This window comes from Ictalurus punctatus, chromosome 4, assembly GCF_001660625.3.
Source record: "Ictalurus punctatus breed USDA103 chromosome 4, Coco_2.0, whole genome shotgun sequence".
NCBI lineage: Eukaryota > Metazoa > Chordata > Actinopteri > Siluriformes > Ictaluridae > Ictalurus > Ictalurus punctatus.
In genome coordinates, this window is record NC_071284.1 from 19,749,981 (window position 1) to 19,763,973 (window position 13,993).

General features: G+C 38.6%; 1 protein-coding gene across 5 annotated transcripts in view; it reads right to left on the reverse strand.

The window, feature by feature from the left end:
* Nucleotides 1-345: 345 nt before the first annotated feature.
* napab (N-ethylmaleimide-sensitive factor attachment protein, alpha b) overlaps nucleotides 346-13,993 on the reverse strand; it is a 45,867-nt gene continuing 32,219 nt past the window's right edge. For 3 of the 5 annotated variants that reach the window (XM_053678030.1, XM_017466323.3, XM_017466324.3), the window contains 4 exons: nucleotides 2,756-2,860; nucleotides 2,579-2,647; nucleotides 2,018-2,068; nucleotides 346-1,804 (listed from right to left, as the gene is read on the reverse strand). In XM_053678030.1, the coding sequence (XP_053534005.1) occupies nucleotides 1,703-1,804; nucleotides 2,018-2,068; nucleotides 2,579-2,647; nucleotides 2,756-2,860 (327 nt within the window). In that variant the 3' untranslated portion in view covers nucleotides 346-1,702. Of the gene's footprint in view, nucleotides 1,805-2,017; nucleotides 2,069-2,578; nucleotides 2,648-2,755; nucleotides 2,861-12,687; nucleotides 13,014-13,993 lie in introns of those variants that run through there. The other 2 variants (XR_008393891.1, XM_017466326.3) reach the window with 2 other exon arrangements.

Sequence of the window (13,993 nt, forward strand, 5' to 3'; positions counted from 1 at the left end):
ATTAATGGCTGCGTGTTGAGTTATTTTGAGGGGACAGCAAATTTACACTGTTACACAAGCTGTACACTCACTACTTTACATTGTAGCAAAGTGTCATTTCTTCAGTGTTGTCACATTAAATGATATAATCAAATATTTACAAAAATGTGAGGGGTGTACTCACTTTTGTGAGATACTGTATATATATATATATATATATATAATAAAAAATATACACACAAATATATATATATAAATACACATACATTATATATACACACACATACATACATAAATATATATGTACGTGTATATATGTACGTGTATATATTTGTGTATTATATATATTATATACACACACATATACACAGTCATTGGCCACTTTATTAGGAACACTTGTACACACTCACTGTGATTATCCAATCAGCCAATCATGTAGCAGCAGAATAATGCATAAAATCATACAGATACAGGTTGAAAGATTCAGTTAATGTTCACATCAAATAGAATAGGGAAATATTTGATCTCAGTGACTTTGACTGTGGCATGATTGTTGGTGATTCTAGAATTTACACAAAATGGTAAGTAAAACAAAAACATGCAGTATGTGGCAGTTCTGTGTGAAGAAAATCCTTGCTGATGAGAGTTTTGACTTTGACTGACAGGAAATCTACAGTAAACCAGTCACTCTGAGGTACAACTGTGGTACAAATTTACAACTGTGGTAAGCAGAACAGCATCTCCAACTTTGAGGTGGATGGGCTACAACAGCAGAGGATCACATCAGGGTCTACTCCCGTCAGCCACGAACAGGCGATGTTTTACCAACTATCTACTGTTTTGTGCTCATAAATTGACAGCCAAAATCTGTGTTGTAAAACCACTGTACAAGTGTACTAGTACATTACTGTACTAGTTTCAAAAGCTTTGTCCCGCACAAGTACTGAGAACCCCATTGCTGGAATTAACCATCAATATTTATCTTAAAACCGGAGTATTATTACAGAAATTCACCATTCTGCATGGGTAGGACAGCATACAAACTTGATAAACAAGAACTCATTAAACTATATTTTTAATATGCAATGAACTTTTTTTATGTGTACAGTTCAATAATATAGTTACTTTTACCAAATTTTGAGCTTTATTAATAGAACTAACCAGTGAAATGTGTTTTTCAATGGTCATCACTGTTTAAAATACAAAAGCAAGGAAAGAAAAATAACCCACATACACAAGGAAGGCCATGAAGAATTAAGCAGTAAAAAGTTACTGCAGTGAATTCATAGTATCAGCACTTATGCAAGTAACACAACTGATAAGATAGCTCAAACTGACCAAGATATCATAAGATAGCATAAACTAGGCGGAGCGGTAGTGGTCTGAGGGGAGGCATTTTGTGCATAGTAATAAAAGTGGGCACAAAGCATGAATCCACAGCATCTATTGTCCTTAAGCAAGGACTGTCCATTATACTGCGGTTAGTTTTAGTTCTAAGGCACTCTTCAAACCTCTGCTTGTCTAAACAACAAGCTATTTCTTAGTGTTCTTCAGTGTCTGAATGCAGCCTATTATCCATGTCTGAGCTGCAAATATGAATGGAATCTGAGAAAAAGCACTTAAGAAGGAAGTCACTGCACTGCTGTTTAGACGATAAAAAGAAAAACAAGGGGAAGGTCAATGTATAAGAATTGAAGAAGAGTTGGGGCAAAGAATAAGGTTGTTAACGAAGGTCACTCTCATCCTCTTGTATGGTTTTCTTGATGCGCAGCAAGATAGTGGTAAGCCACTGATCCAGTCGTGAGATTATATCATACTCCTTCACCTAAAAAGGGTAGTCAGGGGAAAAGAAAGAGAAATACTGAAAAAACAAATACTGTCCAAATACTTATTTCATCACTGTATGCTCATTGTATGCAGTCTATTTTTTTATGAAGGTTTCTAATAATGCTTGAGTTGATTACACTATTAAGAATAATTTGACCTAAACAGCTACTCACGCAAGCTGCAGAAGATTTTATAAAATGTGTTTACTTACTGAGTCAGTATACATGTCAACATTCTGTTCCTCATATGCATCCAACAGTTTCTGTGTGAGTAAGAGGAAGTGTGAGTTTCTATCGACAGCAAATATTTTGTTCTTTCCCCTGTAAAAGTATAACTTTTATATTCACACATACTTTTACATGCTTTTCCCCCCATCTTAAATATGTCATGCATTATCAAGCCCCAAACTTGGAAAGAAATCCAGCTTCACTCAAAGACAATGGTAGGGAGCTAGCTGGCTAAAATTAGGTAGCTTGCAAAAAGACAAGTTGAAAAATCCAAAAATAAGATCAGATAAAAACACACGGCGCACATAGATTTAATAATAAAAATACACGCCCACACACGACCAGTCTAGGTTATAAAAATACATACAGTAGAAGCAACCAGGCAGGTGACTTTTGTTCTCCACATAGTCTTTTTAGTTAGCTTGCTAACAGTGATTGCCTCACTGTCATCTTTCTCATTTTGTTTCTTTATTTACAGATATTTAAAACATCTTATTAAGTCTGCAGCATATTAACATTAAAAGGCTTAATAACAAAAACCTCACCTTGACCAATTTGCATTCACGTGAGTCTGAAAAGGCAGGAAACATTTCCTCATACTTCTGCAAAGCCAGCTATTGGGGAATAGAGCAAAAGAGATTTAGGGGGAAAAAAAATGGAAGAATTCAATTAAAATAAATCAAATAAATAAGAAAATGATATTTTAGGCTTAAGTATCTAACCTTGGCATTAAGCATGTCAACACAGAAGTGGCAAAGCGCTGCCTTAAAGAAATAATCCTTAGCACTGTATTTCAATAGTGTGCTGTCCATTGCTTGTGTTCCAACCTGAAAGTTTGCATGCGCATGCACACACAGAGAAGAGACAAGGTGTGAGAAACTGTAACATCAAAAGTAGTTTTATGAGGAAAATATGCAGCTTTATTTTCTACAAAAATGTCTAAAGTGGATTGTTCTGCACCCTACTCCACCATACAGATTAATCTCATAGCTGAGCGTGACATGTCACTACATATTTAGTGAGAACTTAGTTGAGACTCCATTTATCTACTGCCATTTTCTCATTATTATAGAAGCATTTTGAAAATAAAAAACTTTATTTTGCACATCAAAATGGCTGTCAGTTACTGAGTACCAGATCAGAGGGCAAAAACTCTAAACTGTTCCACTGTAATCTCACAGTGAGTTTCTGTGTAGGTTTTTAAAAAAAATAATAATGTTTTTTTTTACTTGAGGCTACATGCATTTTTGAGACGAATTGACATGGAGTAGCACACTAACTCTGGATAGCTAGATAAAATATAATGTGGAGAACAGAACACCACTATATGGCCAAAAGTATGTGGACACCCAACCATCACACCTATGAGAGCTTTTTGGACATCCCATTCCAAAACCATGGGCATTAATATTGTGTTGGCTCCCTCTTTGCGGCTTTAACATCCTCCTCTCTTCTGGGAAAAAATTATAAGCGTGTCTGTGGGAATTTGTGCCCATTCAATTAAAAGAGCATTTGTGAATTCAAGCACTGATGTTGGTTGAGAAGGCCTGTCTCACAATTAACGTTCCAGTTAATCCCAAGGTGTTTAGTGGGGTTGAGATGTAAATGTCTATAACGGAGAGAAGATAGACCCTGATGATCTCAACTGTCCTCACTAATCTCTGCAGGGTCTAGTGCTCCAAAACACTGCAATTTCCAAACCAGGCTGTGGTGCATGAGGATGGGGGTGGGAGATGGGCTTTTCTTAACCTACACAAAGAGATATTGCTACACATAGAGATGCTGCTGGGCTTTCTTGGCTATGGTTAGATGGATGGCTGGAGCTGATGTTGAGGGACCAGGTGAGGTTTTCTGCCAGGTAAACACCAAGGAATTTGGTGTTCTTGATGATCTCCGTTGATGTTCATTGGAGGATGGTTGTACCATACTCTCCTGAAGTCAACAATCATTTCTTGTGTTTTGCCCACGTTCAGGCACAGGTTGTTGGCTTCGCACCAGTTCGTCAGGCACAGCACCTCTTTGTATGCTGCCTCGTTGTTCTTGCTGATGAGACTCACCACGGTTGCGTCATCGCTGAACCCGATTATGTGATTTGAGCAGTGTATTACTGCACATTCGTAAGTCCGCAGAATGAACAGCAGTGGACTGAGCACACAGCCATGGGGGGCCCCAATGCTCAGTGTGGTGGTGCTGGAGATGCTGCTCCCAATCTAGACCGACTGATGTCTACCAGTCAGGAAGTCTAGGATCCAGTATTCGAATGCAAGTGTCCTTTTTGTTCAGGTGGGTGAGAGCCAGATAGAGGGTAGTAAGTGGGGTAGCAGGGTCTTGAATTGCCTCATGACGAGCCTCTCACAGCACTTCATGAAGATGGGTGAGTGTGACAGGACGGTAGTCGGTGAGGCAGGACGCTGATGACAGCACAGAGAGATGTTGAAGATTTGAGAATATCCATCAGCTGATCTGCACATTCTCTGAGTACTCTGCCAGGAATGTTGTCTGGTCCAGCAGCTGTGGGTCGACTCTGTGTAGAGTATTCCTAAGCCGTGGTAAAACATAGCACCAGGTCGCTGGGAGGAACGGTGGTCTTCCATGCCCCCACAACATTCTGCACCTCGAACTGAGTTAAAACAACCAAGTTATTCAGCGCATCCTGAAAGGAGGCATCACTGTCACAAGCAGGTCATGTTGTCCTGTAGTTGAAGCTAGACTGGTTGTCCTGCCACATGTGCTGCTGTCCTTGTAGTGGCTATGGATTTTCTGCCCGTGCACACTTTGCCTCTCTGATGGCCCAGGAAAGCTTGGCCCTCACCACCTTGTCACTTGTTCTGAAGGCTGAGTCTCAGGTCTTCAGCAGTGCAAGAACCTTTGCAACTCTGTGAGTTTGCATAGTCTACCTCTTCTTGGCTGAGCAGTTGTTGCTCCTAGACAGTCACAATATTACTCTTACAGCTGACCAGAGCAGATTCAGCAGTGTAGAAATTTCATTAACTGAAATCTTTTGGCAAAGGTGGCATCCTATGACAGTGACACATTTAAAGTCACTGAGCTCATCAGTACAACCCACTCTACTGCCAATGCATAACTATGGAGATTGCATGGTTATGTGCTTAATTTTATCTGTTAGTAATGGGTATGGCTGAAACACCAACTCAGTAATTAGGAGGGGTGCCCACATACTTTTGGCTATATAGTGTATATCTGGTGGCTTCCGATGTATGTATTTTTTTTTTTTTGACCCAACCTGTGAGCTTTATGCATTTTATCATCTAAGCAGTGAATTTTGTTCTCTGGCCTGTCCTTTTGGGCATGAGCTGGATAGATTCGACATAGTACCAAAAAATTTGATTGAATGATAAATTATTTTATCATTTAAAAATATATTATACAAGGGTGAGCAGACTGCCTTCAATGACTCTTGTCCAAGAACTTAGTTTGTGTTCTCTAGCTAAACAGCTTCACAACTGGGTAGCAATACAAGGACAAATCGGCTGACTAATTATTCACTAGCTTCCAACCAAATTAGAGAATAAATAAGTACCTAACCATTTCAGCAAGAAAAATTACATAATTTCTATTGAACTTTGAGTCCCTGTTTGGTTTGTTATCAATTCTCTCACATGCAATCTCTGTAGCTGTGTAGTTTAAATATTTTCATTCCTGAAACTGGGACGTGATGAAATTGGGACAGAATCTCAGATGTTCCACCAGTTCTGAAGTTCCATCAAATTTTGACATGACACAGCCCTGACAGGTTTACTATTACAAACTTTTCAGGGAGACTCACAAAGGATGAAAAACATCACGCCATAAAGTACCGTTTTGTCCCGTCTTAACGAGCATGTTATTTTAACACTATCCAACATGGCTTTAAATTTTAAAATTTAACTTGTCCAAAGGAGGCCATCATTAGGCTGCAAAAACAAAGCAGACCTACAAAAGAGATAGCAGAAACTTTAGGAGAGGCCAAATCAAAAATTTGGTACATTCTAAAAAGGAATGCACCGGCAAGCTCAGCAACACCAAAAGGCCTGGAAGGCCATGGAAGATAACTAAAGTGGATCATCGCAAAATTCTTTCCTTGGTGAAAAAAAACCCCTTCACAAGTCAAAAACTCTCTGGAAGAGGTACACGTATCATTGTCAAAGTCTACAATCAAGAGACGCCTTCATGAATATAAATACAGAGGGTTTACCTCAAGATGCAAACTACTGGTAGCACTCAAGAACAAAAAGTCCAGATTAGACTTTGCTTTAAAAAATAAATAAATAAATAAATAATAATAAAAGCCTGCACAGTTCTGATACAAGATTAACTTGTACCCGAATGAAGAGAAGAGTATGGAGAACAAGCAAAAACAAGCAGCAACTGAACGCAGCTGCAATAAAGACCTGGCAAAGGATCTCAAGGGAGGCATTTGATGATGTCCATTTGTTCCGGACTGCAGGCAGTCATTGATTGCAAAAGATATGTATCCAAGTATAAAAAAATAATCCTAATACTTATGATATTGTTAGTCTGTCTAATTACATTTGAGCCTGTGAAAACTGAGGGACTGCATAAAAAATGATTAATTCCTAGATGGTTAATAAAATAATGTTCCTGCATTTGGCTGCATTAAACTATCCCTCAATTGTTACTAGTGTCCCTGTCCCTGCCACTTAGAAGCATCCTCATAGCATAATGCTTCCACCACCATGTTTCACCAAAGGGATGTTATTAGTCAGGTGATGCAGTGCTCGTTTTTCCACCAGACGCTGTGTTTGCTGTTCTGCCCAAAGAGTTCAATTTACGTGTCACCAGACCAGAGAATCTTTTCCCACATGTTGCCAGAGTCCTTTACATGTAGTTTAGCAAACTCTTTTACTCAACAGTGGTTTCCATCTTGCACCTCTGCAATGAAGACCTCAATTATGGCATGCTGCAGAGAGAGTGTTGTCTGCCCGACAGGTTCTCCCATCTCTGCACAGGACATTTGGTGCGACTCTTGGGTTCTTTCTTACCTCCCTGACCAAGGCACTTCTTTCCCAGATGCCCACTTTGGCCAGACAGCCAAGTCTAGGAAGATTCAAGGCTGAACCAAGCTTCTTCCATTTCAAAATTATTGAGGCCGTTGTGGTTCTGGGAACACTCAAAACCTTAAAAAATCTTTTATATCCTTGCCCTGATCTATGCCTTGCCACAGTTTGATTGTGGAGATCCACAGACAGTTGCTTGGACTTAATGGGTTGGCTTTGGACCCGACAATGGGCCCTTACAGACCCTGGTGAGTACCTTTGCAAACTATGGTAAAATGACTTCTACGTAATAGAGTCAGTACAAAATCATTTTAGATTTCCAAACATTAGTTTTTCAGCACAAAATTAAAATGTTACAGAAAAATGTGTGTACATCAGTAAAGAAAGCAGCATATCACACAAGAGACCACATTTCAGCCAAAAAATAATAATGAACGCTGCTGAGTTTTGCTGCAAATATAAGAAGCAAGTGTGATAGTCAGTCTCCAGAAGCACTGTAGCTGGTTCTGCAATATGTGCAGTAAACCACACTAGCTAATTTCCTTATAAAACCGCACCAATTATTCCTGAGAGTACAATTTTTTTTAAAGTGTCATCACACCAAATATTGTCTTTTATTCATTTATTACTGTTTACTGCTCATAATAGTATTTTTTTTAATGTAGACACATTTCATTTCATTATTTTTGAAGGCATTTTTGCTCTACAGCATTTCTTTGCATGTGCCCAAGACTTTTGTACAGTACAGTATATATACAGTCATGTGAAAAAATAAGTAAACCCCATGGAAACTGTTTTCTGAACATATTTGGACAAGCAAACATTTGATCCTCTTTGAAACTATTAATAAAGTATCAATTGACAAAATTGGTATTCTTTGGTAATTTTCACAATTTAAATTAAAAAAAAAAAAAAAAAAAAGAGAGATCAGTCCCATGGAAAAAGTAAGTACACCCCTATATTTATCATACCTTAAAATCCATAAAATTAGAGTCAGGTGTTCAAGATTGAGTGCCAGTGATTAGAACCTGTACAGGTGGGAGTACAGGTGGAACCTATCTTATATATACACCTCTCATATCTAGTGTCTGGTTTGTTATTGAGGTGTGTGGTGTTATCATGCCAAGAGCTAAAGAGTTCTGCAAGGCCTTGTGGATGCCTCAGAGTCTGGCAAGGGATTTAAAAAGATATCCAAATTATTTAAAATACATCATTCCACTGTAACTAAAATCATCTAAAAAGGTGGTGCAGATTTTGTCCAGGACTCTCCACCTCAGCAAATTCAGCTCAAGAGCAGACCACCTGATGCAAAAATAAGTCTCCAAGAACCCCAAAATTTAATCATAGGATCTGTTAGTAAGTCTTGAACTGTTGGTATCAAAGTGCATGCATCTACAATCAGAAAGAGACTGAACAAATTTGACGTGCAGGTGTGCCAGGAAAAAGTCTTTGCTGTCTAAAAAGAACATTAGAGCAAGACTACAGTTTGACAATAAGCATACAGGCAAAGAGCAGGCCTTTTGAAATAATGTGCTCTGGACAGACAAATGAACAATTTGTACAGTACAGCATCAGAATGGATTTAAAATTGATTAAAACAATCAATATGTGAATGTAGTGTAAACTTTCAGCTTTAATTCAAGGGTTTTAACAAAAATATTACATTAACCATTCAGGCATTACAGCCAGTCCCTCCAGTTTCACAGGCTTAAAAGTAATTGGACAACTGACTGATTTCATGGCCAGGTGTGACCTGTTTCTTCGTTATTTCGTGACAAATTAAGCCAAGTTCTTTGGCCACAATAACAGCAAACATGCTTTTCAGGAGAAGCACCTCATGCCTACTGTGAAGCACAGTGGTGGAAATGTTATGGTTTGGGGTTGCTTCACTCTCTCAAGGACTGGACAGCTTGCATTCATTGATTCAACTATGAATTCTGAATCACATCAAAAGAGTGCTTGAAGATAATGTGATGCCATCTGTCCAAAAGTTTAACCGAAAGTGGACTTTTCAACAGGATAAATGATCCTAAGCACACCAGAAAATCCGGATTTGAAACCCATCGAAATGTTGTAGGGGGATTTGAAACTGGCAGTACATGCAAGAAAACCCTCAAACATCTTGCAACTGAAAGAATATTGCATGGAAGAGTGGTAAAAATTCCATCAAGACGATGTCAGAGACTGGTGGACAATTATGCAAAATGCCAACAAGAAGTTATTTCTGCTAAAGGAGGCAATACTAGCTTCAAAGACCATGAGGGTACTTACTTTTTCCACAGAAGAATATAAAAAATTTATATTGATATTTCTGTTGAATAAATGATTGAAAAAGCTATTTTTCCTTGTGGTTTTCTTAGAATGTATCAACTTTATTAAAAGGCACCGTTTCAAAGATGATCAAATGTTTGCTTGTCCAAATGTGTCAAAAAAGCCAACAATTTCCATGGGGTATACCTTCACAACTTCTGACCAATCAGATTCGAGAATTCAACCAAATGGTGGTACTAATTATTTTTTAATGTATATCAAGTTTAGCTCACATATCTGGAGGTGGAACTGCACACACACTGCTGCCTTCTCTGTGTTTGTCAAAAACCTTGTCGCCAGTCAACAAACAAGTGTTTGTTTGGCAGTAACCTTTATTTAACAAGGATAAAAAATTTGGAGATAAAATCTCTTTTACAAGAATGACCTGGCCAAGAAGGTAACAAAATTACAGCAACTATTAAACACACAGCAACACTTAAAACAGTTAGAAAAAACTGCCCCTGCCGAGGTAGGGGAAATAAGAAAACAAGGTGTTTCATCTTTCCATTCAAATCGAGAGGGTTACAGACCCATGTTTTAGGTGTTTATGCTCAGTGGTTTTGAGCAGTCAGATTCTTTGAAATGCTGGCTACAGATGTATGTGCTACCTCTTAAAATGTTCATCCTGGCATACAGCACAAATTTCTTTCTCTCACAAGTACAGTGGTGGGAAATGAGAGAATGCTTTAATAATTATCTGTGGACTTTGGGATAATGCAGTGATTGAGAGTAGGGTTGGCGATATTGAAAAAAAAAGTGTGATTTTTTTTCAACTTTATGAACGATTGTTGATTACGATTCGTTTTGTTTTTACATAATGCAGTTGAAAAATTACAATTTATTTACAAAGTGTTCTATTTATTAGAATGGACTTCAGAAAAATAGTAACAGCACCATCTATAGCAAATAGTACAAACAATGGTTCTGATAAATAAAGGGTATTATAAAAAAAACATTATTTACACTATTTTACAGCTGTTACTATTTTTGCACAACTTGGTGAACCCTTTTTCTCAACAGGGTAAATAGGGACTATGTCTTTCATTGTTACGCCACGGCCAGCAGATGGCACTGCGGCACGGCCTCTGACTGGTCACGTGACTCTTGTTTTCGTTCGCTTCCCGCTTGGACATTGAATTAAGTTTGATCATGTCTCTGATTTGCCCCAGGTGTCCATGTTTTCGTTTGATTAGGTTTGCTATTTAAACCCCCCGTGTGACTGCGCACTTCGCGCAGTATTATAGTTGGTATAGTTTGTACCAAACGTCTGATGCGGTTCCCGTTTGTTTGATTACGATAGTGAATGCGTTAGCATGTTAAGCGGCCTGGTTTCATGCCCTGCTCTAGTTTCAAGCCACAATACCAGTTTCTTGTTTTCCTGGTGAAGACCACGTTTCCGGTGTTTGTCTGCTGTTAATAAAGACTTTGACCTGCACCTGCATCCGCCTCCTGTCCCGATACGTAACATTCGTGAAATCAAATGTCACTGCAACTGAGAAGTCGACTTGGGGTATTCTTCTCAAATCTGTGTTCCTTCCCAGTTTACAAAGTGACGTCAAATCAACATGGCTATGACCATCATCAGAAATAAACAAAGTAAAACTTCTTACCTTTAAATGAGTTACAGTGAGGGAAAAAAGTATTTTGTCCGTTTGCCCACTGACAAAGAAATGATCCGTCTATAATTTTAATGGTAGATTTATTTGAACAGTGAGAGACAGAATAACAACAAAAAAATCCAGAAAAACGCACGTGAAAAATGTTATAAATTGATTTGCATTTTAATGAGGGAAATAAGTATTTGACCCCTCTGCAAAACATGACTTAGTACTTGGTTTATAAACCCTTGTTGGCAATCACAGAGGTCAGACGTTTCTTGTAGTTGGCCACCAGGTTTGCACACATCTCAGGAGGGATTTTGTCCCACTCCTCTTTGCAGATCTTCTCCAAGTCATTAAGGTTTCGAGGCTGACGTTTGGCAACTCGAACCTTCAGCTCCCACCACAGATTTTCTATGGGATTTAGGTCTGGAGACTGCCTAGGTCACTCCAGGACCTTAATGTGCTTCTTCTTGAGCCACTCCTTTGGTGCCTTGGCCGTGTGTTTTGGGTCATTGTCATGCTGGAATGCCCATCTATGACCCATTTTCAATGCCCTGTCTGAGGGAAGGAGGTTCTCACCCAAGATTTGACGGTACATGGCCCCGTCCATCGTCCCTTTGATGCGGTGAAGTTGTCCTGTCCCCTTAGCAGAAAAAAAACCCCAAAGCATAATGTTTCCACCTCCATGTTTGACAGTGGGGATGGTGTTCCAGGGGTCATAGGCAACATTCCTCCTCCTATAAAACACGGTGAGTTGAGTTGATGCCAAAGAGCTCCATTTTGGTCTCATCTGACCACAACACTTTCACCCAGTTGTCCTCTGAATCATTCAGATGTTCATTGGCAAACTTCAGACGGGCATGTATATGGGCTTTCTTGAGCAGCGGACCTTGCGGGGGCTGCAGGATTTAGTCCTTCACGGCGTAGTGTGTTACCAATTGTTTTCTTGGTGACTATGGTCCCAGCTGCCTTGAGATCATTGACAACATCCTCCCGTGTAGTTCTGGGCTGATTCCTCACTGTTCTCATGATCAATGCAACTCCACGAGGTGAGATCTTGCATGGAGCCCCAGGCCGAGGGAGATCGACAGTTCTTTTGTGCTTCTTCCATTTGCGAATAATCGCACCAACTGTTGTCCCCTTCTCACCAAGCTGCTTGGCAATGGTCTTGTAGCCCATTCCAGACTTGTGTAGGTCTATAGTCTTGTCCCTGACATCCTTGGAGAGCTCTTTGGTCTTGGCCATGGTGGAGAGTTTGGAATCTGATTGATTGATTGCTTCTGTGGACAGGTGTCTTTTATACAGGTAACAAACTGATATTAGGAGCACTCCCTTTAAGAGTGTGCTCCTAATCTCAGCTCGTTACCTGTATAAAAGACACCTGGGAGCCAGAAATCTTTCTGATTGAGAGGGGGTCAAATACTTTTTTCCCTCATTAAAATGCAAATTAATTTATAAAATTTTTGACATGCGTTTTTCTGGATTTTTTTGTTGCTATTCTGTCTCTCAGTGTTCAAATAAATCTACCATTAAAATTATAGACTGATCATTTCTTTGTCAGTGGGCAAACGTACAAAATCAGCAGGGGATCAAATACTTTTTTCCCTCACTGTATATATATATATATATATATATATATATATATATATATATATATATATATATATATATACACATATATATACATACACACACACACACACACACACACACACACAACCAATCAAAAGTTTAAACTAATTATTTTTATTCCACATTTTAGAATACTAATAAAGATATCAAACCTATGGAATATCACAAAGAGAACTCTGGGAATTATGTTGTGATAAAAAATCCAAAATTAATCAAATTAATTTAGTATTATAAAAAGCAGATACTCCCTTTGCAGAGAATTTCCAGGAATGTATTCTTGGTATTTTCTCAATCAATTGAGGAATCACCCCGAGATGCTTTTTAGATGAGTTTAGATGAGTTCCCACCTATACTGGACACTTATTGGCTGCTTTTCGGAATATTTTGCTCAAAGTCATCCATGAAAAAAAAACATTTTTCTGTAAATAAAATGTTCATTAATGAATATGAGAAATTAATATGTTGATACAATTATATTTTTTAAACCGATTTCAAACTTTTAAATCATACACCTTCAGACCAAATGATGTTTAAGATCATGAGAATTTCAGTCAAGTGTCTCCCAAGTTTTGACTGGTAGTGTGTGTGTGTGTGTGTATGTATGTATATATATATATATATATATATATATATATATATATATATATATATATATATATATATATATATATATATATATATATATACATACATATACATATATATACAGTGAGGGAAAAAAGTATTTGATCCCCTGCTGATTTTGTACGTTTGCCCACTGACAAAGAAATGATCAGTCTATAATTTTAATGGTAGTTGTATTTGAACAGTGAGAGACAGAATAACAACAAAAAAATCCAGAAAAACGCATGTCAAAAATGTTATAAATTAATTTGCATTTTAATGAGGGAAAAAACTATTTGACCCCCTCTCAATCAGAAAGATTTCTGGCTCCCAGGTGCCTTTTATACAGGTAACGAGCTGAGATTAGGAGCACACTCTTAAAGGGAGTGCTCCTAATATCAGTTTGTTACCTGTATAAAAGACACCTGTCCACAGAAGCAATCAATCAATCAGATTCCAAACTCTCCACCATGGCCAAGACCAAAGAGCTCTCCAAGGTTGTCAGGGACAAGATTGTAGACCTACACAAGTCTGGAATGGGCTACAAGACCATTGCCAAGCAGCTTGGTGAGAAGGTGACAACAGTTGGTGCGATTATTCGCAAATGGAAGAAGCACAAAAGAACTGTCAATCTCCCTCGGCCTGGGGCTCCATGCAAGATCTCACCTCGTGGAGTTGCATTGATCATGAGAACAGTGAGGAATCAGCCCAGAACTACACGGGAGGATGTTGTCAATGATCTCAAGGCAGCTGGGACCATAGTCACCAAGAAAACAATTGGTAACACACTACGCCG